Below are 26,549 nucleotides of genomic sequence, written 5' to 3'. Positions count from 1 at the left end.
CTCTACAATTGATGTATTGAGCACTATTTTAACAGTGAAAATATTCTATTATTTTATATCGGCCTATTACACCACACATCTTTATCAATCTATAAGTTAGCTGGTTTTTTTTTTTTTATCTAGGATGTCACTTACAGGCAAATACGAAACGACGTATGGTTCTTACATAACCATTTTGAATTTCTACCTTGAATTATTAAGTCAAATTTTTCAACCAAGCCTTTAAATCACATTGAAAGCCATTTTAAATCCTTTACATAAGAATTGAAGGCTTGGTAGAAATAAATTTTTTTTAAAATTTGACTTATTAAGTCGAGTAAGAGATTGAAAATGGCTGTGAACTATATTCGCATGTGTTATTTCCATGCAAGAAGCGTACTTTCGAATGCTTCAGGCATAACAGACTTTGGTAGCGCCTAATCTTTATTTAAACATGAAAACTTCAACAACAACAATAATATTACCACAGAAAGACATAGAGTTTAACAATATTTATAGTTGAAGGTGGTAGAAATTGGTATAAAATAGAAATTCACTGAGTTAAGGGTGGTATAAGGCAAACACTGGACTGGGATGATCATTTGAGTTTGGCTTGAGCTAATATCTGAGTTAGTGGCTGATTGTCCATCATTTATTGTTATATTTCCACTGATTGTCCATCATTTTTTGTCATTTTTTCACTGATTGTCCATCATTTTTTGTCATTTTTCTACTGATTGTCCACAAAACTGATTATTTTTTTTCCACTGATTGTCCACAAAACTGATTGCTTTTTTTCCAACTGATTGTCCACATAATCAATTTTCATTTTCTACAATTTTGTTCACAACTGATTGTCATTCTTCACTGATTGTCCACATGACATCTTTCCTACTCTATTTGTCCACAAAACTGATTGTCATTTATTTCACTTATTCTCAACACAATTCAATTCCTTCCTCGACACTAAATTTCTTCACTGAATGTCCACAAAACTGATTGTCACTTCCGCACTGATTAACACAGCTAAATCACTTTCATAATCAGCTATGGTAATTGGATCAGGAATCAGCTCAAGCCATCTTCAATTAATGAAATCCTACCGCTATCTATTCAAACCATCTACTTTCAATTTGTTTTGACTTTTGTTTTGAGTAAATGTTGTGTACCCTGGTGTACAGCTTTTGCATAAACATGAGCTAAAACCTAAAAAAACAAAAAAAATTTATTGAATAATGGGTGTATGCAAATTGAAAAATAAATAAAATTAATGGGTGATTTGGATCTCAATTGTTTTCAATTTAAACCAATTCAGAAGTCAAATTTAATGTTCTACTGCTTATGAAGATGGGTTGTGTTGTGAAGTGTGCAATAAGGGTAATTTTACAAAAAGCTCTTTGAAAATATGTGATAAGAAAAAGGCTTAATTTACATTAAGTGTGTTGTTAAATTGATAATATATGAAGGAAAATTTAGAGTTCATGATAAAGTATCCAGGGAAAGTCTTTATAAAAGAGTTTATTCATAGCTAGTTATATACTCACTTTTTCCCAAATATGGTCGGCAAGTTGGTCTATCTGTACTGCTACATGTCTATATTCTCCGGAATATCGTACATATAACCACGTAGCCATTAACACAAGAAAACCAACCATGATTAAATTTAATAAATTAGCAACTGATTCAAGTCCAACAACTCCAAATAAGCCAGCTAATAAATAAGACACTACCATAACTGTGAATAATACCGCCGGCGTTCGAGCTGCAGCGAAGATATTTTTAGTTTCATTATGTTTCACTAGCTGATCGAACGCTTCCTTTATCTCGATTTTTAATTTTGTTGAAAAGGCTTCACTGAATTCAGCTCCTCCCATCTTTTTAGTTGAGGCAAATAATTCCATGGCTCTGTCAAAGGCTCTTTTATGTTCAAGATGTAACATTTCTGGATTAATATAAGGTTTATCACCACCACAAACCTAAATTAGAAATTAAGTCCTCCTATAGAAGGAAAAGCATCTATCTTCTGAAACATCAAAACCTTGAACTTGTCATACAGAACTTGATGGATTACCATGGAAAATGTAATCTAATTTCAATTTTAATTCTGAATATCACAAATAACCTTAAATGGTTTATACTTAATGAAAATCTGCCTTTGCATTATGAATTATCAGAATTTGGTTCAAAGGTTTCTAATTGGCATTCTGTTTCATTGACAGGAATAATACCAGGAGTGTTTCTAGGCCTTATATACTTACATCTTCCATCTCTTTTGTGTAACAATTTTTAGCTGCTGCAACTGCTGCTAGATTATTTGCTTCAGCTGTTGCCTGAAATTTTTTAATTTAAGTCATACTTTAAGTTTGATGGAGCTTCACATTCATAGTTTGATGGAGCTTCACATTCATAGTTTGATGGAGCTTCACATTCATAGTTTGATGGAGCTTCACATTCATAGTTTGATGGAGCTCCACATTCATAGTTTGATGGAGCTTCACATTCATAGTTTGATGGAGCTTCATAGTTTGATGGAGCTTCACATTCATAGTTTGATGGAGCTTCACATTCATAGTTTGATGGAGCTTCACATTCATAGTTTGATGGAGCTTCACATTCATAGTTTGATGGAGCTCCACATTCATAGTTTGGTGGAGCTCCATATTCATAGTTTGATGGAGCTCCACATTCATAGTTTGATGGAGCTACACATTCATAGTTTGATGAAGCTCTCTGTTCATAGTTTGATGGAGCTCCCTGTTCATAGTTGGATGGAGCTCCATATTCATAGTTTGATGGAGCTCCCTGTTCAGTTTGATAGAGCTCCATATTCATAGTTTGATGGAGCTCCACATTCATAGTTTGATGGAGCTCCATAATGTTATACATAGTTGGATGAAGTCACAGTCATATTTGGATGAAGTCAGAGAGTCATATTTGGATGAAGCTCCACATTCTTAGTTTGATGGAGCTCCATATTCATAGTTGGATGAAGTCACAGTCATATTTGGATGAAGTCAGAAAGTCATATTTGGATGAAGTCAGAGAGTCATATTTGGTTGAAGCTCCACATTCTTAGTTTGATGGAGCTCCATATTCATAGTTGGATGAAGTCACAGTCATATTTGGATGAAGTCAGAAAGTCATATTTGGATAAGTCAGAAAGTCATATTTGGATGAAGTCAAAAAGTCATATTTGGATGAAGCTCCACATTGCAAGAGACACATAATATGAGGTTTACCTGTTAAAGGGAAAAGATTCGAAATACAAATATGACTTTGATATTAGATTTAAGACTCACCTGTAACATTGACTTGGGTTCTGGTAATTCTTCACCTTGATAAATATTGATATATGCCTGAAATTATAACAAAATATATTTTTTAAAATAGTGCTCAATACATCAACTGTAGAGCGATATAGAAGGTATTTAATAACATATTGATATATGATAGAAAAAATTTCATTTATTTATTCAAACACAAGTTACCACCTTTAATATGCTTACTTCATATTCCATATTCTAATTAGTATGGTAAAAGATTCAGTAAATTGAGAGTGATCACCAGAATTCATAAATTTCAAAGGGTCTAAGGTATATTTAGTATTTAGTTGTAGATGAACCAGAATCACCTTTTAAAACGAGATATGTGTCCTTTAAGGATAGCTCAATATCAACTATGTATCCCCACCTGGGTTTTTGTAAATTTGATTGAATCCGTCACTTAATCAATATAAAAAGAAAATTAACAACAAACCTTGAAATATTCAACCAGATCTTGACATGTAATCTGTGAACCGTTGATTTCTTTTACTATTAAGTTTTCTTTTGACAATAATAAAGGCACTAATATTTGCAACTGTTCTGTAAAATCTGCTTCAATATCTGTAACACAAAGGAGAGAGCATGTTGAAAATTAGTTCATTTGTTCATAGTTTGTTGGCTATTTCTTTGCCTTGTTTATGGAATTAATCAAAGCATATAAATTGCTGATTATGCAAAGCTTGAACTAAAACTAACTGTTAAGCCACAATAAATGAGGAATGCTGTCTACTGGATAATCCTTACAGTAGGAAATGAAAGTAGATATCCAGACATTTGCTTCTACTATTTTCTGTTCTGATAATCTGTCACCATACACAAGAAAGGCCATATCAATTTCATATCTTTTAGCACGTTTTACAAAATTTGAAAACAATATTCAACTATGATATTTTTTGTTAATGAATACATAATATAAAAAATTCATTTCAAACTTGAAACTAGAATTATACTGTCTTGATTTACAGATGCTACCTTTTAATCTTCCATCAAAATGTGGATTGGTAGCAACTTTTAGACCAGGATGTGGTAATAAAAAACATGAAATGTCATCAAAACATGATCTGATGTGTCTTCGTAATTGTTGTAATTCTGGGTGCTGTTTATTTGAGACCTGAAATTAAAAAAAAAAAAATTATTAAAAGTACAAAACAGGATGCTTCGAAATTCTTGAGGGTATCATTTCAGAAATTAGAAAATCAGCTGAGAATCTAACTCCCCTTTATCTGAGCACTTCGGTCATCTCTTTTCGTGTGTCGTTGAAGCTTAGTATATCGTTGTTCAATGGTTTGCTAAGTATTTCCAGTCCTCTGAGATCTGAGTAATTCTGAGTAAACTTAGAATCTTGAAAAAGTATATCATTAAGAAAAAAAAAGAGATAGATGGTAAACTGAAATTAGACCACTGTATCTCATTAATACTTACTGTTAATCTTCTTTCCATGATTTTTTTACCACCAGCTTCTCCATAACATGCCTCATATGGAAAACTCCAATCTCGCACTAAAAACTCTAATTTCTGATAAAAATAATAGTTAAGAACATTACTCAATAGTTTGAAAATTACCAAGGTAAAGCTAGGAATAATCAAGGTATAGTGTCAATCAGGGACTATCAATTCAGTAGAATTTGTAGTATTTTCATATCGATCTATTTATAAAAGATCAGACAGGAGGTATTACCATTTTATTAACCAAAGTATAAGGTAGAAAAAGAAAATATGTGATACATGCTTTTTCTCTTGAGTATAAGGCTCCAGAGATAACCTGTGAAATACCTGAGACATTTACTCACTTGAAATGGTTTACTAACATTGTCATTAGCTTCTAATGCTAATCTACCATATTCTGTAAATAACTGAAAATAAAACAATTTATTCTGAATCTTATTGTATATGATATATTTACATTAACCTTAAAGATAAAACCTAAATAAAGAAAGGCACATCAATTTATCCATGTCTGTATTTCAAAACAGAATTCAATGATCAATTAGAAAACACTGTGTCAAAACAAGAAATATGCCTATAGTCCAGTGGTGTTTCTATGATGAATTTGCATATGGACCCCTCTGTTGACAACTCTGTAGCCTCTATACAGCCCGAATGATTAATATAAACAATATTGACATAATATGTTCTAATAATGACGTTAAACACTAGACAAAACTCATTTAACTTACTTGTAAATGCTGTAAGTCATCCTCTTGGATATTTTGGGTTAAATTAAAAACCTGAAAGCAGAAAAATATAGTCAAAAACTGATCAAAAAAATCCCCTTCAAATGTCTCAAAAAGCTATATTGTCTGACCAATGACCAGTAACCAGAGTGGTCTCTAAATCACTGATTGTGTAAATATCAACTGATGTATCAAAGTAGGAAATAGTCTTAGAATGGTTGATGCAAATCCCAACCAGAGACCAGTCTAAAATGTGCATCATTATAAAGCTTAATTTATATGAGGGGTGAGCATTACTTTTAAATGTTAAACTACTATAAAGTAAATTGTTCGTTTATTACCTGAACTGAACTTAACATAGTACTGAGAGCAAAGACAGTAGCACAATCTCTAACTGTAGACTCACTATCAAAAGCACCTTGTGTGTCCATTAATAATACTGCTAACTAAAAGTATATAATAAAAGAAAAATTCAAAAGGATGAACAAGCCGGTTTTAAACCCAATTTTTTATATATATATACATGTACAAGGAGTTTTTCTGGCTTTTTTTGTGCATCAGGGTCATTAATGGCTTCTATTTGCATTATTCCAATTTTCTATTATATCAATGTTGGGCCTTATACAAAGAGTATAATTTATACGTTAAAGTAGATTTTTAAAGTTAAAAGTTGGAAACGACTGATTGAGGGACATTCAATATATAGCAATTTTGAATGCATAGTAATTAACAAATAGATTTGCACCTTCTACAAGCTGTTTCAATACAACAATAGTCTATAATACAATGGTAATCACTACAATGCAGACTACATGTTCAACAAACATGGGTAGATCTATATCAAAACAAATTTCCAAATTTGAAATATTTTCGTTTGAATCTCAAAAAATTGAGACTTACATCTTGCCCACTACCTGAGCGACAAACAAACGGCTCACTCCATAATAATATTCCTGTAGTATCTCTTTCTGAACCACCACGCCATGAAAATCCTTCTAATGGAGAGTTTTCATCACCCATCCAATCTGGAGAACACTAAAAAATAATTTGGTGGTAAAGATAGCTTGTTGGCAAGGAAACATAAGCTTGTTTATAATGAAAGTTATTTGAAAGAACAATAACATAGCTTCTTCAGACAAAATTATAAACACACATTTCAAATAAATAGATCTAATACTGATGCTTAAGTAATTTTTTTTTAAATTTTGATGGGTTCAAATAGATTTTTCAGGGTCATTTTTCAACTTACTGTTTTATATAAATTATACACGGTTGGGTGTATCGCTTGAAAGACAGTGAATGCTTATCCTTGTGAAGAACCTGATGCTATTGGGTTTCTTAACTCTTTGTGAGAGTCCACAGTATTATATTTATATCTAAGCTTATTCCACTAAGTATTGTCAAATCTAAGATTGTCTTCTTTCCTCATTATTCCAGTTGGGAAATTTTAAAATAACCACAAGTAATCTGGGAAAGATCAATGTCATTTGAAAAATGATCTATGGTTGGGCAGTTTATTTGTTTTCCTTTTCTTTCTTTCCTATCTTATCAAAATATCTTTTTTTTTAAGAAATATGCAAACCAATTTTTCTGTGTGAAATTTCAGCTTTATTCATTATGGCAAAGTCAAAATATGTTACAAATCAATGTCAAATATATTGGCAAGTCTATGAAAACAATCTGCAGTATTAATAAGTATAGGTTAGTAAAAGTATTATTAGGTAGAATGGCCAGCTGTTTAATTCACACTTATAAAATATAGTACTAGTACTAGTTAGTTATTAGACTGCTGTTGACTTAGCTAATTTATCAATATTGGTCATTATAAATGCAACTTATGCATGGCTGTTCTGTAGAAATGTCATTAAATTTTACATTCAACTGTCCAGATTTTATTGGCCTATTATGCACATTGGAAGCACTAAAATGCTAAATGATTACATGAAGGCAATAGAATCAACTCACATAGCTATGTCATGAGCTCTAGAGCAGTGGTTCCCAACCTATTTCACACCCATGGTGCAATCATGTGGAACTTTCACACACTAAAATTTGTTTCATCCACATTTTCAGCATGTGATGATTGTGAGGTGCTGAATACAAATTCTTCTCCTACACCAGTTGGCCACACCCCAGGGGATGAAAACACCCCAGGTTGTGAAACACGGTCAAGCGAGATCAATAAATGAAGCCTCAAATTTTTTATTAATCCCTGCGCACACAATTGTACAAATTTATTCATCCCAAAAATTGTGTGTATTTAATCCACTTTCAGATAATCATCACAGGGCATTCAGTCAAAATGTCTTTTTGTATTGACCTCTTTGATAAAACTGTTATTATGTCTTCAATCTCAAGACAGTTGAATATTTGAATAAAAGTGTTTCAGTAGAGGTTGAACTAAAAATAGTTCAGTTGTTAATGTAAATAATCACAATCAGTTGTTAAAATATAGGATAGGCACTTAAATAGATGATAAAAACACTTACATCTGCACTTAGATATCTTAGAAAGAAATCTAAAAGAAAGGATTTCCCTTTACGAAATGCTCCTGCCACAGATACCACCACAACTTTCTTATTTCGTATATGAGGCTGTAATAAAACTTCTTCTAACGCTTCTTCGTTTAATTCAAATGTATGATCATCATTGGCCACTACTATTTGTATAGGATGACCTTTTAAAGGTGCTCCTGTTGCTGACACTGGAAATACACAAAATTTAACATTTTTAGATCTGTTTATCAAGAGTTGTCTTTATCGAAAAGCAATACCCATCATAAACTGCCTTCTGAATAATTCTGTCACAGGTCTAGAGTTCACCAAATTATCTATCAAAGCAACAGAGTTACACAGATGTTATAAGTATAATGAGATTGCATCAAATTTATTCATGGTTGCAAGTTATATTTCTTTTATAAATTCAATAATTCATCATTAAATATTCCATATTCATAAAATATCTAAATTTTGTGCTTGCTTTCTCAAGACACATAAATAAAATACTCTTACTGTACAGGTACACATAAACTGTTACATTTTACATCTTTTTTTCTTTCAAAATAAAGTAGGAATGATAGATGTATGGCTAGAGATATCAAAGCACATTTTGGACATTTTGGAAAAACAAGAGCAGCATAAGCAGTACCAGGTATGCAAATACTTTTCAGAAAGTTTAATTGTACATTGTACCAGCCTAAATAATCTTGACAGGAATTACAGTCCACGGTCTGACAGATAAGATGAACCAGTGAATGAGGAAATAATAACATAACCAAATGTATTTGTAGGCTTGTTTTTATAGAGGAATAGAAATGAAAATAAAAATCCATACTACAGAATCATTTGTACAAGGCAAAGATATTTGTGCACACACATTCAAAGTACAATTTTTGAAAAAAACAGGAGTCAATCCCTTTATTTTTAATCAGTTTGAGTGGGCAATGAACTTAAAGGGATTATCGAGGACACTGATAGTATCTAATTTGCAGCATTCCAATTTGTATTCAGACATTCCTGCAATTCCATTAGAACTAAGATGACATCACTAATCAGTAAGGGCTTTAATAAATTATGTGATAATTAAAGCATATTTTGTGATAAGTGAATTGCAGGAACCACAGACATCTGATTGGAAATTGGAATAGCGCAAATTAATGCTATCAGTGTCCCCGGTAAGCACGGAGAACTTAGAATGGAGAATTTAGAATCGAGAATCCAGTACGTTTAGTAATTCTGATATGCTTATTTTTTAATTTTTTCAACCAGTAAGCAATCTATTATATACTGCTAAGTGTTCAGTGTTATTTTTGAACCATCTCATCATGTGCACAAACATCTTTCATCCATGGCATACTAGAGAGTTTGATCAGAAATAAACCTACAAAAGAAACATAAGGTGCCATAGCCAGAAAAAGTACTAATTTGCAGAGATCTAAAAGAAAAACATAAGCACGTTTTCCAATTCCATTCTACAACAATAGCAGTAACTTACTGTTTTCCTGTAGTTGGTCTATATTTGCTGACATACTGGATTGTACACAATTCACAATAATAATATTGTCAAGATCACAATTAGTGTTTATAGACTACAGTGTTGATCAATTAACTATATTCCAATCAAAGTTCATTCATATCACATACTGTATTCAACTGATTCAAATCTCAATTCCAAAGTCTACATACTCAAGGACATCCTATTCAAAATCAAAATAAACTTCAAATTAAAGGTAAACACAAAGTAAGCTTATGCACTTAAACAGTAGGCTAACAGTATCATGAGGAATAAGTTGTATCAATTCCTTTCAAACATCAAAATCAAAATATTTTCTCAATGAGTAGAACATGACACGTAAAAAGGTCACGAGGAAGTCATTTCTTTTCCAAAAAAATGTTGTTACATTTTACTATTTAAGCAAAATTTAAATGCAAAAGTTTGAAACAGGATACCAGCATTCTGTTATATTACTAGTGTTTTCACACAAATAAACTCAATCCATCAGTGTAAATACATTACAAAGTATTCCTAATTAGACTTCATTTTTTTTCTATCATATCAAATCACAATCAATAAGTTAGCTTACTGTCAGTACGGTATTGATGTTTCTAAGACAAATCAAGTAAATTTTATTTGTTACACCCAATGAGACTACTGGTACAGGTAAATCTTTGGTTTCAATGAAACACAAACTTTCGTCTATCAATCACATATTATAAATCAAGTAAGAAGTTTAAGCTTAAAACTTTTAAATTGAATGAACTCAATGTCATGGAGTTAAAAATTTGTGCAATTTATATTGAAGGTTAAATGAAGTGGTGGGATGGTTTAACAAATCAACAAGCCGAAACAGAAATGCCAATTGATACATTTACAATCATTGTATCTCAAACTATAAGCTTAGTCAAAATTCGATGAAAAACAGATTCAAACTATGTTTTCACACAAGTCTATGTTATGAGTTATTTTACCTTTAAGTATTGAGATCAGAGTTTGTAAGTTTGTAAAAATTTCCCACCTTAAAGGAAAAGCTTTATAATTAGAACCATATATTTGGTTGTATGCACCAGTATATCAGCTTGATGTTGTTACATTCTTTACAAAGTTAAATCAATGACAATTTTATCTTGGTACAACCAGTAAGACATGTTTTGTAGTGCACAAAAATTATTTAAATGAAATGGAGTTATGTCTATGTCCAACAGAACATTGAATTTAGAAAACAAAAATCAACAAGCTTGATTCTTTAAACATCAAAGACCCCTGATGTTATCACAATATGAATCAATACTTTCAAATTGCAGAGTGGTTCAGAATCAGGAAAAAAGAATATCTTTCAGTTTCATGTTGATTTATATTATAAAACACACTAAGAAATGGCAAATCATTTCTATCACCTCAAATCAAGCTTTAAATAAATTGGATTAAGCTTCAGCTTAAATTTCAGATTATAGTCAATAATATTCATTTAATAATAATCAACAAGAGCTCATATTCTACTGACAGCATGTGTTTAAGATACAAAATCCTCACCAGGACAGCTGATAAGATTTCCAGCCATTATGCAACTAAGGCATATATAAGCAAACTAACTGAATCAAAGAGCATTAGACTAGATAAAATGCATAGTTTTTTTTTTGCTGAGTTATTTCTAGAACAACCATTACATATCAGTGACCTTTGAACAACATGATTCCCCCCACAGGCAATCAGCACAATTTTATCTTAAGAGGTCAATTCAACATAATATGAAGTTTAAAATTGAACACATAACTAAATTAAACTTTCTCAGATATGTCAACTAAGACAAATTGACCAGATATAAAACAACCTTTACTTGACCTTGTTTCAAGATATAGTTTAACAGGTGGTAACTATACTAAAATAACTGTCTGACTCTACTATAAGTATATTGTCTTTATGCTTTCATCAGTAAATCAATATTTATTATTCAATGAATTAACTTTGATCTTACTTTTTACTCATGTGTTGAAAAAATGCATAAATAAGATAGGCAGAAAGGCATCATTTTGAAATGTTTTGAAGAGTCAAAATTTAAGGAAGTTTTCTGATGAAATTAAAAGTTCATTTTTCAGGAAAAAGCAACTGGTATTTTTTAAGTTTTTTTTTTAAGTCCCTAGATATACTTTAAGAATAGGAAAACACATACTTGACAGTTTAGATATTTACCAGTATCAAGACGGTTGAATCCAGGGCTGTTGATTTAGCTCTATATATTCCGGACTCGACCGACCGGGCAGCTCAAAAATTAAAAATCAAATCCACACAACAGTCTGGTGGAAAAACTATTTGTATGCATTCATATGACCAAATCAAATAATGTTAAATAAAAAACAAATACATAACACTCCCTATTAAGGAGCTCACCAATCCCAAGCTAATAGGAAAGATTTCTTTGCTATAACGCCTTCATTAATTTTCACTTAGAAAGCATTATAATACAAACTGAATATATCTATGGCAACAGGTAAGGAAAATCCAATATGTTCACATCAACAAACTAGTCAAATAAAAATGAAAGGCTAACACAATCAGATAACATAACATGAATGAACTCTGATCTTTCACATCCGATCTGCCACTCAAACTGGGATATGAAATAAGATTTGAAAACAGATTGTTAGCTAGATTGTAATAACTTTGTTGGATTGGAAATATTTATATAAATTAATTTTTTCCATTGGATCTGGGTATCACTGGCATCAGGAAACCCTTCCAGAATGTTTTATTGCAGGCATATTGTAGAGACAAATATAAATAAAATGAAAAAGATTTTAAAAAATTAGACAATATAAGTTTATCTACGGTATGATCTCTACTGATATCACTAGTTTTCAAATTAGACTATAATAATCATCAGTTAGAGACAATTTTTATTTCTGTAGTACCGGTATCTTGAAGAATTGATATAAAAAATGCTTGATTAATAAAAACACATCTAAAAAATAATAATTTGTTGTCTGTGAAATTTTTAGGGTCACACTATATAAACAAATGAATGATTAAATACACACGAGAATTTTTTTTTATGACATTCTGCCATAATATGGTGCTGAAGAGTCAAACATCCCAGTGTCAAAAGTGACAATCAAGTAGGCCTACTCTCTGACTACAACATTTGAATATTTGCAATCATATGCGTATGACTTGAAATATCAATTACCGGTACAAAATACACTGAGAGTTTTAGATTGTCTTTGGGTTAATGGCACTGGAAAATTCATTATTTGTAAACACGATTTTGTAGAAGAGAATTTTCAGTTCGAAGAGTAGGTCATTTTCACAGGAACTTTCTGGGAGGGAAGGGTATCTATTTCAAATGTAAAATCACTGAATGACAAATTTCTATGGATGGACCCCCAGACATTCTACGACAATTGGTAAGCTTATACAATTGAAAAATTTATTATGAATATGTATGAAATGAAAGAAAATTTCGATTCAAAGCTCAATGTAGTCAGAGAGTAGATGTGCTACAGCCTTTACCAACCAAAAACAATCGTGTCAAGGTTTTACTAGCAAATCATTTTCATAAAAAATGTAAAAATACTCTTAATGCTACAAGCTCCTAAGGCCTGTGATGTATGAATATCATTTATAGATTTTTTTTGTATTTCTTTACCAGGCTAATTTTTTTTTTTTTTAGATCTTTTATAATTTTCCAGTAAAAATAGAATAACAAAATAAATAATGAATTGTTTTTTCTAATTGAAAATTCCAACAAACTCAAATTTCATTGCAATTCTTTGCCTATAAAATCTTTATATTAGGCTAGTATATTGAAGAGCTTAATAAATGGTTAATGAAATTCATTGTTATTGTGTGAGCTTTATGATCCTACCTCAGATTTAAATATTTATTATGTATAAATAGACATATGCTCGCTTACACAATTTAAACTATTTTTTATTATTATTTACGACGTTTTGGTTTGGAGATTAGTCTTGCAATATCGAGAAAACCATGTCCTAAAGAAATCGAGGGTTCGAAAAAGAAGATTAATTTTTTTTTCAATTCAACAAAACAGCATTTTGTCTGTAAGAGTATATTAAGGCTAATCACAAGAATCACTTACCAGGTGGAGAATCGTAAGCTGGCATATTATTTGGCTGTAACTTTTCCGCCATGTCAATCGTGGAACTGACGTCACTTCTGGGACATGCGCCTGATTTAAATCATGACGTCATGGACTACTTCAGGGAACCTGTTTACCATCCGGAATAACACATTTATTACTACGCAAATGGCTCGAGTTTGAAATGTCAAACTCCTTTTTGAACACTAAAAGCCTTATAAAGTCTTTCATAGCTGCACTTTTAACCATCCACTCAAATTTATTCTTAGATATTGAGCTGACAATGCAATCCAGAAATTTAGTTTTGGGTATTCCAAGACCTTTTTGTTAATGCGGAGATATAAAATTTGGAGTTGTTAGGCCTTGACAATCTATGGCCGTACTTTCAGGCCGAAATATTCCAAATTTACATGCCGCTATGTAAATCAATATACATTTGTTAGTATCAAAGGTAGGGAAATGCGATAAAACAATATATTAGAATTGTATTGACACCATTGATCATGCAAGTGCGGCTGAAATGTGGGTGGAAATGCTTCCCCAAAGTTGGCGGATTTGCAAATTGAAATAAACACGTTCACGCAATCGCGTTTATTATTCAGTTCAAATCATGCTAAATTTATGTATGAAATTGACCACTGTCATCACTGTGATGCTAAAATAATGTTGATTATATCGTCATTTATGTATACAACAGATTGTCACGGCGATAATGAACTTATGTCGTCTGCTTTTCTCAGCTGATTGGTAGATTAATTCCCCTGTTAATTGATCTCACCTGTTTTGATTAGGTTTTCATAATACTAAACCTACCTACCTGTATAATATTTGTTAGTTAGGTGATATAAAAATAAAATTCCCATTACAGCATTGGCCTGGGTCACAAAACTACATTTTCATGTGCTATTGTTAGTATTTGAATTAATAAATTAGGGATTGATAATAATCAGTGGTAGTGGTAGGCTACCAATCTAATCAAGACAACTGAGTAAAGAGAAATGCTTCAATCAATGTACACAAATGTTTGTTTCACTTTTTATTAGATCCTTACATGATACAACAAAGCATTTATTTTTTATTATTTTACTTAGACCTGTGTCATAGTTTAATACAGTTAGCAATAGACTAGGGATGTGTCATCACCCTTTGCAATATTTTCATTGTGTCTTTTCTGTCAAACTGAAACTTAAAGGATAAGATAATATCTATTGAATTTCCTATTTCAGATTCTATCAAAATGTAAATTCTCTGGCTTGACTTAGGCGTTGTGTCAGAAATAAGCATAATATAAAGTTGTGAAGTTGTATTTGACGGTTTTCTAGTGAGAGTAAAGGAATGTGTAAGTTAATTAGGCTATGGAAGAAGGGCTGTCAGAGACAGGAGACACAGATGAGCTATCAGTTAGAAGAAGGAAAATGGAAGGCCTTAGTTTACAACTTGCTTCTCAACCCACATCAGATTTACCAGTTACAAGTTCTACATTTATTGATTCAAATAATCCTACTTTGTCGTTCCCGTTTACTGCTCCAATACATTTTAGTCTCGATGAGTTGTCTAACTTGTCAGCTTTAAAAGAAGAGAAAGACATAAGACTGAATTCTCAAATATCCAAAATGAGTGAAAATAGTTTTAATGACAATAAAAATGAATTGAAAGTGTATTCAGATCGGTCGGAATTAACTGATATGAAGGAATTGTCACCGTTACATATGTTAGCAGTGTCAGCTTTTCAGGAACATGGACAGCAAAGTCCTGCTTCAACTAGTCAAGCTGGTCCTCAAGTGTTGCGTTATCAGACGTCAGGAGGAGGTGGGGACGCCATGTTAAGTGCTATCAATTATAATAATGACAGTGAAATGTTGAATGAAAGTGCCTTTGAAATGAACTCAACTAATACACAATTAGATGAAGGTATTATGGGTAATCCATCTCAGAATATTCGGTTATCTGAGGGTCAAGGCAGTCATACGTATGATTTATTTGATGGAAATGTGAATGAAGCCTTATCACTTTCACCATTAGCTGAAACAGGCTTGATTGTAGATGAGGGTGGAATTGCTGACTCTAATCAAGAGAGTAATAGTAAGTCACTTTTGCTTCATTTAATGCCAAATCATGATCTTATAGCTTTCATTTGAGCCTAATTGACACTTCAAACCATCTGAGCAGAAAATTGAGCGATTATTAATTTTTTGTTCTGCAAGAGCTTATTCAAAAAGTTTCAAAAGTATTGGATTTTTTGCGGTAATTTATGTCAATTCCATAATTTATAACTTTTTAAAAATGGTTTAAATTGGATGTTTTCATGAATTGCCTGCAGCTTATTAGATATTTATGACCACGTTTTAGGAATATGGAGCATCAAACATTATTTAAATCGGTACCAGTAGGCGCCAAGATCGTTCTTTAAGTTTGTTCCTTAAGTTTGAGAGAATGATGATAATCTAGTACTGGTACTTTGAAAATGGATTCCGAAAACATTTTATTTATCTTTTCAGTTTTAAATGAACAAAATCAAGGTATAGCTCAGGATACCAACAATGGAAATAAAAAAGGCAAAAAAAATTTACCAAAGACACAGTTTTCACCAATGAAACAAAATCTGGTCTGTCCAACGTGTGGTAAAAGTTTTAATAACTCAAGTGCTTTAGCTAAACATAGATTAACTCACAGTGAAGAGAGGAAATATATCTGTAATGTTTGTCATAAAGGTTTTAAAAGACAAGATCATTTGTAAGTGTTTTTTTTCAATATGCTGGATAATGTTAATGTGTCAAAACGCATTATTGGCGTATATTAAATATATTTTATTGAGTTCATTAGCCAGATCAAAGTTCTAATGATATTATTTCCAACCAATCAAAGCTTGTCATGTAGTAAAGCGAAACCCAAAATAAAGTACAGTTATCAAGAACTATGTTCTACATGACATGATTGGTTATAAATAAATTCATTAGAACAGGGCTGCTATAGAGAACTCGTGAGATCAAAATAAGCAGAAAAAAATCAGAAAAAATATATTAATCTAATTTTGATAAGATTGATATTGAGCAAACTCTTTTCCTTCGAAATAAAGGTTTTTATATCTAATAGAACTCAATGATGTTGAATATTTCAGAAATGGACATTTGATGACACATAGAGAAAAGAAGCCTTATGAATGTCAAGAAGAGAATTGTGAGAAGAGTTATTGTGATGCAAGGTCACTACGCCGTCATCTTGAAGGTCACCATCATCAAACACCTGAGGCTATAGCTGCCAGTGTTTTAGCTTCCATGAATGCTGCTGGTATATCTAATAATAGCCAATCAAATGGTAAACCAAGAGCCTCAGACCAACGAGCTTTTCAGGTAATGCTTTCGCCTTTCATATTAAAAAAAAAAGTCATGATATGCCTGTGTAATTTTGGAAATATTTTTTTAGCCTTTTTAGCATCAACAGAAGTAGCCTTAATTGTGTATCATAATTTGAGTTGAATCAATATCTTTCAAGAAGTGACTAAAATTTTGTTACTTAAACTGTGTTTAATGCTTACTCAGAATGCACCTTTTGTTCCTGTCTCAAAATCCAAGCTTTAGATCAAAAAGACAAATGTTGTAAAGGGCCTTCTTCAGATGTAAACTGTAGTGGCTAAATTAAAAATCTTTCAGTTGGCATGTAAGTTGTGTAACAGACTATGTGTACACCATATATCTTAATTTCTTGAATTTTAATTCAGCAGGAGGCCACACAGATGTTGCAAATATCATCACCAAGTTATAGTGGTAATACTACTCCTTCACCTTCACCTAGTTATACAAACACTGCACAAACAGGAGGAAAACAATTCTTTCCATTTGATCAAGTGCAGAATGTACAACAACAACAACAACAGCAAACAGTTGTCAGCCAACCAGCACCTAAAACAACAACAACTACACAAGGTGGAAATAGTAAACAGAGTTGGCAAGGTGCACGTAACCCAGTATATAATTATGTTAGTAATCCATTCACTGGACCAGCACCAGGAAATTCAGAACTGTCATCCAGTAGTGGTGGTTATAGTCCAGTTAGTCCTGTACCTGCTGCATCTAATACATCAGCTTCTGCCACACCTCATCTTGCCACCCATCAGAGACAGTTATGGTTTAATAATACTACACCTGCTGATATGGTCAAAGCCAGGTGATTTACAGTTTCTTGAATTTTGATAAGTAACTTTGACACCCTGTGCTGGTTCCTTCTGTAGAATAGTACTCTGTTACTTTTCAATCACCCTTTTGACAAATTTGATTTAAATATGGTTAGGAATTTGTTCAGAAAGTTGGAATGGAGGAATTTAATCTTGTCTCTGCTACCCATTTACAGAACAGAAAATCTTTTGCTTGCCCTCAAGATAATCGTCTGTCAGATTAGTATCAAGAATGTTCATACTGCTCTTTTGTTTTTTTAAATTGAATACTGATCCAACAGTGCTAAACCAGCCACCTTGCCTTATGGAAAATCTACAGTTTTGCTATATGATTTTTTGCAACAATAAATTTTTTTGTTACAGTGAAGACGTTGTAAAGCCCCCTGTATCTTGTACAATTTGTGAGAAAAAGTTTAAGAATATACCTGCTTTAAATGGCCATATGAGATTACATGGTGGATATATGAAAAAAGTATGTTTTAGAAAACTAGTATGGAAGTAATAACATCATTTGTCTACAAAGGCATCAGAAAGTTTGTTTGTCATCTACATGGTCCATGAACTCTTGGTATACTCTTGGTATTAGTCAATTATGGATAGATTTTGACATTTTTCAACAAAGAGACAGAGACAGATCATTTAGATATTGCTTGTAAAAGCAAATCACCAAATATTATTATTATGAATCTTTTGTTTTCAGGAAAAAGGTGATAAAGATGATACCAAAAAGTCTTCCAAACCAAAGACTAAAATAGTAAAACAACCACCACCTCGTCTCCCCAGTAGCCATCAATCAACAGCTCATCCATCACAAGTCCAAAATATATTGCCATCATTAGTAAATCAAGGTCTTCAGATATTGAAATCACCTCAATATTCATCAACTGGCCAGTCAGTAGCCCAGCCAGCTTCTGTTCAACCAGTTAGTGTTCCAGCTCAACAACCACAGCAGCTAGCTTCTGAACAGTCTAGTAACTTTGTTCGTCAACAACATCCAATTTTACAACATCAACTTCAGATTCATGCCCTTCAGCAACAGCAACAACAACAGCAGGTGCAGGCATCTGAACAGCAACAATCTTTGGCTGCTCAAAATTTACAGGTTAGTTATTATGGAATCTGTGCGACAATTGGTGGCACATATCATGATTTAGGATTTTAGGACACTACAAAAATCACATTTCGAGAGCTGAAAACAAGGCCTCTACACGTTGATTTTGGATTTTCATAATCTTTTTTGTTGATGTTCAGCAAGTTGCCTAGTTTTCATATTCCTCAGTTAAAATATTAGAATTGCAACCCCAAATTAAATTTAAACTGTTTCTTACTGGATGATATAAATTTCATTTCCAATATAGAATTAGATGGGCTGTTTCAGATTCTCTGGTTGCTATATGTCGTTGATTTTTTTTCCAGCAAAGTCAGACGGTTAATTCTGGAAATGAAGGACAACAAGCAGAACTGAGAACAATTCCACATCCAGCCTTGCTACAAGTACATGGTGTTACTCCTGATCAGATACTTCCTATACATCAATTAGATCCAGTACAACAACAGCTAGTTCAACAACAATTACAACAGCTGACATTAGCAGCTGTGCCTAATCTCATACAACAAAGCATCCAACTGCCACCATCATTGACCTCTCAGCTCAATCCACAACAACTTGAGACTGTACAACAGTTACAACCCAACCATATACAACAACTGATTCAAGAACACCATTTGCTGCAACAAAGACAACTTCAAGAACAACAACAACAACAAGCAAGCAAATCAGAAGATTCTTCAAATCAAATGGTTGAAACTCAGGTACAGGCACAATATGAAATGCAACAACAACAGCAACAGATGCTAGCCGAACAAAATAGGGCCTTGTTACAGCAGCAATCATTGGGGTTGCAGGGAATACAAAATATAGACATAGGGCAGCAACAACAGAGAGAGCAAGATGAACTGGCTCGGCAACGGCTGCAGGAACAGCAAAATGCTCAAATTGAGAATATGGATCTGAACCAGATTTCTCAGACATTATTAGGTCTGCAGTCCCAAGGAATGACATTGCCTTCCAGTAATCCATCATCTGTCAGTGTATCATACAATCAGAGACAATTAGATCCTAATGCCACATCGCCTTTCATTTCTGGAAATGATGTTCATCTTCCACAGCCAACTCAACGTCAAGATGTGGGCATGTTTGGGTCCGTGTCAGAAGCTATGCCACAAGAAGGGAAACTTTCCAACATACAACCTACGTTACATCAGCTGTCAATGTCCCATCCAGTTGATTCATCTCAAAGTACAATAGACAGTATCCAAAGAGATTTGATGGAGTCCCATCCCAAAGTTGTACCATGTGTATCAAGTTCTGGTGACTCAGTGCTACGAAATGAACTATTAAAATCTCAAAACTTTAGACCAATATCTGCTTCTCATTCTGAAGTGCGGCGAAGATTATCTGCTGATTCTGAACGAACTATTTCTCCTCAACATAGCCACGCTAATTTAACTATGTTATTAACAAAAGGTCCACAAAGTGACAAATTTGCGAAACCTAGAACTTTGACAGAATTCTCCCCCCCAAGTGGACGTGTGCGTATGCGTAGTAAATCAGGTGATGATCATATTCGTTCTAAATTAATGCGTTCAAAGAGTATTGATCATAGTTTTATGAGACCTAGGAGTCAGACTGAGGATTCTTTATATCGCGAGAGACACAGTGAAACTGTGATTGGACGATCTAAAAGTCATGCTGATGATGTGTTCTCAAAATCTGCTGGTGCCAGTGTGTTCAGGAATCCAGGAATTCTTGCGAGTCCCGTGAAATTTAAACGTAAACATCGTCCAGCACCTCTGTTCATACCACCTCATTTAAACAGTTTTCAAAGTCGTTTGCGATCTCCACGACTCTGGGATGGAAGTGAGTTAAAAGGACCAGGTCATGGACATACACCTCCGCCCTATACCCCACCTCCCATGTTGAGTCCAAATAGAAGGAGTTCAGGATTATTTTGTTCAATTCAAAGTGCGCGACCATTCACTCCACGTTCTGCTCCTATTACACCTAGACTTCTGCCTCGTAAAAGTAAGTCTATTTTTATTTATTATTTTTAGACAATCAATAGTCTGTTGTCAGAAACATCATCATTGGTTTGATTAGAAAAAAGTTTTAATTGCTGCAAGGATGGATTATCCAAACAATGTGCGAGCTCGATGTAATACAGAAAATTTTGCCACATGCTTAAATTTGTCCCGGAATTACCACCCCATTGGAAGAGCTGAGTTTATGATGCTTTGTCATGTGTCAAAAAGTCAATCACACATTGGACATGAATGAGGTTGTAATTTGTAGGTAGTATAAGTAAACCAGAAGTTGAAGAAGAAACAGAAGATTTAGAATCAGAAGATACAACTCCACCACCAGAAACAGATACCAAACCGTATGTTCTTTATTATCATCTTCATCAAGATAAGCTCATTTCAGAGAACGTTATGTGAAGCAACAATAAAATTAGAGAAATACAATATGCTTATTTGAAATGCAATCATTTATATTTCAGACATATTAATGTAGGGACTCAATTTCAAGCTGTTTTACCTCAGTTTAACCGTAAGTATCAACTCATGAAACAATTTTGGATTTTTTCTGAGCAAAATTTCTTTGCTTTCTTTCTTTCCATTGCTAAAAGATGTGACTCAAAGCCCTACTAAACCTCTGTTGCAAAAGAATGATGTCCATGTTTTCAATCTGCAACTGGTTACCTCAGGTTTTTGTACTATTCTTCCAAGGGAGACAACTCCAAGTACATACTTCAGACTACAATAATTTACAGCTAAATGGAACTTTATTTTGTTGCTATCTTTATTTCAGCAAATATGAAAAATGCTTTGAGATCTATATCTAGAGAAGATGTGATGTGGGAACCATTTGCTATGGCAGACAATACTGACGATGAAGGTTGGTCCTTGAACTTATCATAGTCAATATCTGTAAACAATGGAAATCATGGCCTATTATTTCTGTCATTATTAAAAATTTTACAGTCTTTTATGTTAGCAATGTAGAATCATATTATTCTCATAATATACTACCCCTCATATTTCTTAACTTTTCTGCAAATTGCAGGGTGTATTTCATGATGATTTTATAAAGAAATTATTTTCACATTTATAGTGCAATATTACCAAGATTTCGCGTGTTGTGCTGCAGTAAAAGGAAATGGTTTTAATGTAGAATATGCTTTACATCTATTATATATGGCCAAGGGCAATATACAGGTTGGTGTTTACTTTATTTTCTGACATTTAAGGTTGATTGTTCAGAGAAAAGAAAAGAATCTTTGGACTTTAGACCATGTGTTGTCCTGGGTGATCAAAATATGAGATCTTTGTACAATCAGAAGTGTAATTAGGCATAATTGAAGTGGAGTTGCTAATAGGTGATTTAATAGGTGCTATGGATTTGAAAATTCTGATGCCAGAGCCCATACTATGAGATTCGATGACATCACTTCTGTCGTACAAAAGAGACGAAATCAGTAAGTAGCTCTTGAAACGAAAACCAAGATGTTTGACTTATTTAGTAACAGTAATTATGTGTATGATTTGTGATTAATTACTTAAGATCCACATATTTTGCCTTGAACCTAATGTTTATTTATAGAATGCAATATTGATGCTGATGGAAGAACCACCAAAGTTACCCAGTTACCACACCTTATTAACTTATAATTATCAAGGTAAGACTGACTACACTGTTAATCTGAAGACAGTATATATATCTATAGGTATTCATGTACATTATTAAAAGGTGTTATTGAAATCTAAAATGTTTGACACTTAAAGACATACCCCAAGACAATTTTATGGATAGATACCTCTATAATATTTATTACTTTCAACGTTTCAATGTGAATCTCACACTGTCATCAGGAATATAATGATACAAACAATAAATTAAACATAACTATATATAATAATAACAAGAAGAAGAAAGGCAAGGGTGAAGTCATGTTAGTGAAATAAAGGGGCGATGTTGAAAGTATTAAATCTATCCATAAAATTGTCTTATTTTCTAATATGCTATTGAAACCTAAGTATTCATCAGAAAAGAGCAAGGCCATTCATTTTGTTATGTCAAACCATTTGTCAATCTGTTCAGGTGCAAAATGCCAGGCTATTCTGTTTTGACAAAATGACCTTAATCACTACATCAATCTTATTTACAGAATCAGATAGTTGGTCAACAGAAGAAATAGAAAATTTCCATAAAGGATTAAATAAATTTGATAAAGATTTCTTTAATGTTTCGAAACAGGTTGGAAATTTTTATCATTCACAAGATGTTTATTGGTGGGTTGGAATTGGGTGAACAAGGTTCAATATCCCACAGGATTATATATATTCTACTGTTTTTAGAAGTCACTGTCAAAACTCAAAAAGTTAATCAAACTATAAATTAATTAGCCAATAAGTAAAATTTGATATGAAATGTCTGAATTCCATTAGCTAGTTGGACAGGATAATTTTGATACTCTCGTATTAATTCCGATTTTCACTCTAGGTGGGAAGTAAGAATGTTAAACAGTGTGTTCAGTTTTATTATTTATGGAAGAAAGTTTGTCCCGAAGATTATAAACGACTACGTATTATTAGACGTAAAAGAGAACAAGAAGATTTGTATAACTTACGATCAAGACCAACTGATAATCAAAACACTGTTTCATCCACTTCAAATTTAACTGGTGAATCAGGATCTGAGAGTAGTGTTTCTGATAAAACAGAAGAACCTATGGTAAGAAAGGATTTTTAGAAACGCATATAGATAGTGGCTTAGTAGTGTGTTCAGTGACGGGTTATTACAACTGTTATTCTTGAAAAATTGACTCTTAATTGCATACCTCAAAAAATATATTATCATTATAGATGAGCAAGGATATTTGTGTCCATAAATCGAGCATTCTACATTATTTTGAGGTAGTTAAAGAAGTAACAAGCAAAATATAAGTCTACCATAGTTATGTGGACTCTCCAAAATGGAAGCTTTGTTGACAAACATGGTTGTTAAGTGACATCAAGTGTTTCTGTTATTATTTTAGGAGGTATCTAGAAATAGTGATACAGGTATTGAAAATAGTAGTGTTGCTAGTACATTCAGTACCTACACCAGTACTATAGAAAGTGTAGTTAATAATACTAACTATACATCCAGTACCAGTCCTGGTAATATACCTATATTAACGGTACCATCACCACAACCTACCACATTTACATGTGATCATCCTAACTGTCGTGCTGTAAGTATCATGTTCTAAATATACCATTGTTTGAGTGTAAATTGATCAGGTACCTTTATTGACTACTTGAGTGGCGTTAATACAGGTGGCCAGGGTTGAAACCTTTCATCTCAGATCTCTCGATTTCCTTTTACTCTTCACAGAGAAAGAAATGCCTGCGAGCTCAACCTTGATTATTCTGTAGACCCTACACACTAGATCTTTTAAATGAATTTTCCAGGATGCAGAATTCCAAAGGTTCCTGCTGCCAGCACTGAAAAATGTTCTTTTCCTTAACATCAACTTTATTTTTCAACAATTATCCTTTGTGTTGAGACATTTTTTTGAATCCTTTAAAAATTCCTAAATTGTTTTGAAAACATTCTTTATTTTAATTTTTAGACATTTAACTCCAAGCCAGCTTTAAGTGGTCATCGAAGAATGCATAGTTCCAGTGTTAATAAATCAGGTGATTCTAACTCAGTTGGTGGTGCTACTAAACCTGTGAAACCCAGACAACCACGTCCTAAACCCAGATCATCACCCGGTAAACCATCTCCAGTTTTAAATGATCTTGGTGAAGAAATATTCCCTTGTAAATTATGTGACAGGTAAGTTCGAAAAATAAATAAGCAACCATATTCAAACAATTCTTTCTACCAGAGCTTGTTTTCAGACACACCTCTAGGCATTGACCCTTTCTCGATGTTTCTTTCATACTACACAAGGGAAGTAGAACCCACAACCACAATTTGTTTGACATGAAGTAAAGACCCCTCATAATTATTCTGTGTCACAGTTTATCTAACCAATTGTTGTCTGAAATCAAAGTATATCATGAAGTAAAATATTTGGATTACATGACCATTTGGCAAGTATTTCTGGCGAATGTAATTAGAGTATTTTGTTTTTATTTTGTAGAATATTTAGTAAAGTGAAAAGCAGAAGCGCACACATGAAAAGTCATAAAGTAGCTGAAACTGAAAAAACTAAATCAAAAACTGTTGAAATGATAAAAGTGGCAGCAATGGTAGAACCTGACAAATTTCCTTGATATGACATTTTTCAAGAAAATCAGGAACTATTGTGCATTTTCAGATGCTTTTGTTGGATTAAGTCCTTAACTGCTGTGTTGGCCAAATTTTTCGCCTATCTAAGGCTTCCTAATCAAAATTCAGTGCACTAAGGCAAATTATGCTAGGGAAAAGGAAAGCACAATGTTCAGACGGAATAATTATACCAGCAGTGCGTGTTTTTCCAAAGTGGGATAAATTAGCTTGAGGACTGTTCTATAAAGGGAACACAATGTGCGTCCCAAGATGAAAGGTTTGATTGTGTCTTGTGTATTTACTTGGAAAGTGCCTGTTAGTTCATGAAAAGCCAAGGAAGCTCAACAAAGCTCTGAGCTACTGAGATGTCATGTGTAATGTTCAGTAACATCTAACAAAAAAAAAAGACACTTGTGCCATCAGTTTTTGAGCAAACGAAAATGGATATGTGTTCTTGTGAAATTGCTCTACAGAATTTAGGAAAAAAGTGACCTATGACATAATGTACTTAGTTCAAAAAGTGTGCTCAAATAAACCATTTCTATTCTTTTCCTGTGGAGAATAAGACAGACAACTATTTGTAAGATGTGTAATATTTTTTTTTATTAAGGCAGCTATAGAAATAGACGATTTTAGTGGCGACTCCTTGAAAATTATCATACATCATTTAATGAATTAATGAAATAATCATTGGGATTCAATTATTTAAATCATCATTCATTACTAATGAAATCATCATTCAAATCATCATTTATAAAATCATTTCATTTTTCAATCATTCTTTATTGGGTGATATTTTTTCAATATTTGTGTTGTAGCTTACAATTTTTTATTGAAGATTTAAAGCTAAAAGCTGAAGTTAAAATGTCATATATAAAATGCTTCAAGCTTTAATTTTAGGCAGTAAAAACTAAAAACATATTCATAAAGATTCTAATTTATATTGTGATATATCCATATTAGAAAAGTCATGATAGACAAATTTATAACAGTGGCTTAGTAGCATAGAGTTGCACTTTTCAACAAGCCTTGTTAGTAAGTAGATATTAGTTTTTGGTGCACTTTAGATGTGAGAAGTCTGAATTGTTAAGAATAACATTGTTTGTTTGTTATGATTTTTGTTGATGCTCATATTTTAGCTAGCCTTTCCCTCCGTCCTTGTTATTTGATATGTGCCATTGCTTTTGACTTAAAACATAAAATGGCACCAGACCTGCAAGCAGCTTGTGCCGCTTGGCAGCCTGAGACCCTGTGGCCAAGTTTCTCAAAAATTCCTACAATAAGAATTTGTAAAATTGTGGAATTTGATATTGAGGTATATCAAGCTTACAACCATAGTATTTTTTGTGCAACTGAACCCTTGTTTCTAGATTTCATGATTTTCAAGAGATACTTCCAATAGGACACAAAACTAACATTTTTTTTCCAAATTTTTTCGAGCGCTTTAACCTTTTGTTTGAGAATCAACAAATTGGTGCAGCTATCA

At 32.8% G+C, this 26,549-nt stretch overlaps 2 protein-coding genes across 2 annotated transcripts; one reads left to right on the top strand and one right to left on the bottom strand.

Moving 5' to 3' along the window:
* Positions 1-482: 482 nt before the first annotated feature.
* LOTGIDRAFT_167448 (hypothetical protein) lies at positions 483-9,503 on the bottom strand (the record flags this gene model as incomplete). Its single annotated transcript, XM_009064925.1, has 14 exons — positions 483-648; positions 1,083-1,084; positions 1,524-1,955; positions 2,238-2,309; positions 3,279-3,335; positions 3,736-3,863; positions 4,275-4,413; positions 4,725-4,817; positions 5,093-5,155; positions 5,480-5,530; positions 5,818-5,922; positions 6,377-6,511; positions 7,966-8,180; positions 9,470-9,503. 14 exons carry the CDS (start codon positions 9,501-9,503, stop codon positions 483-485), a joined length of 1,692 nt encoding a protein of 563 aa, XP_009063173.1.
* A 6,688-nt stretch (positions 9,504-16,191) lies between these two features.
* On the top strand, positions 16,192-16,798 carry LOTGIDRAFT_100548 (hypothetical protein; the record flags this gene model as incomplete). Its single annotated transcript, XM_009064924.1, has 2 exons — positions 16,192-16,301; positions 16,687-16,798. Coding segments are annotated over 2 exons (222 nt in total), but the record flags the coding sequence as incomplete, so codon positions are not given.
* Between the last annotated feature and the right edge of the window lie 9,751 nt (positions 16,799-26,549).

The sequence above is a fragment of the Lottia gigantea genome (assembly GCF_000327385.1).
Source record: "Lottia gigantea unplaced genomic scaffold LOTGIsca_66, whole genome shotgun sequence".
NCBI lineage: Eukaryota > Metazoa > Mollusca > Gastropoda > Lottiidae > Lottia > Lottia gigantea.
Note: the sequence above shows the minus strand (reverse complement) of the source record. Positions and strands in the feature narration are given on the sequence as shown.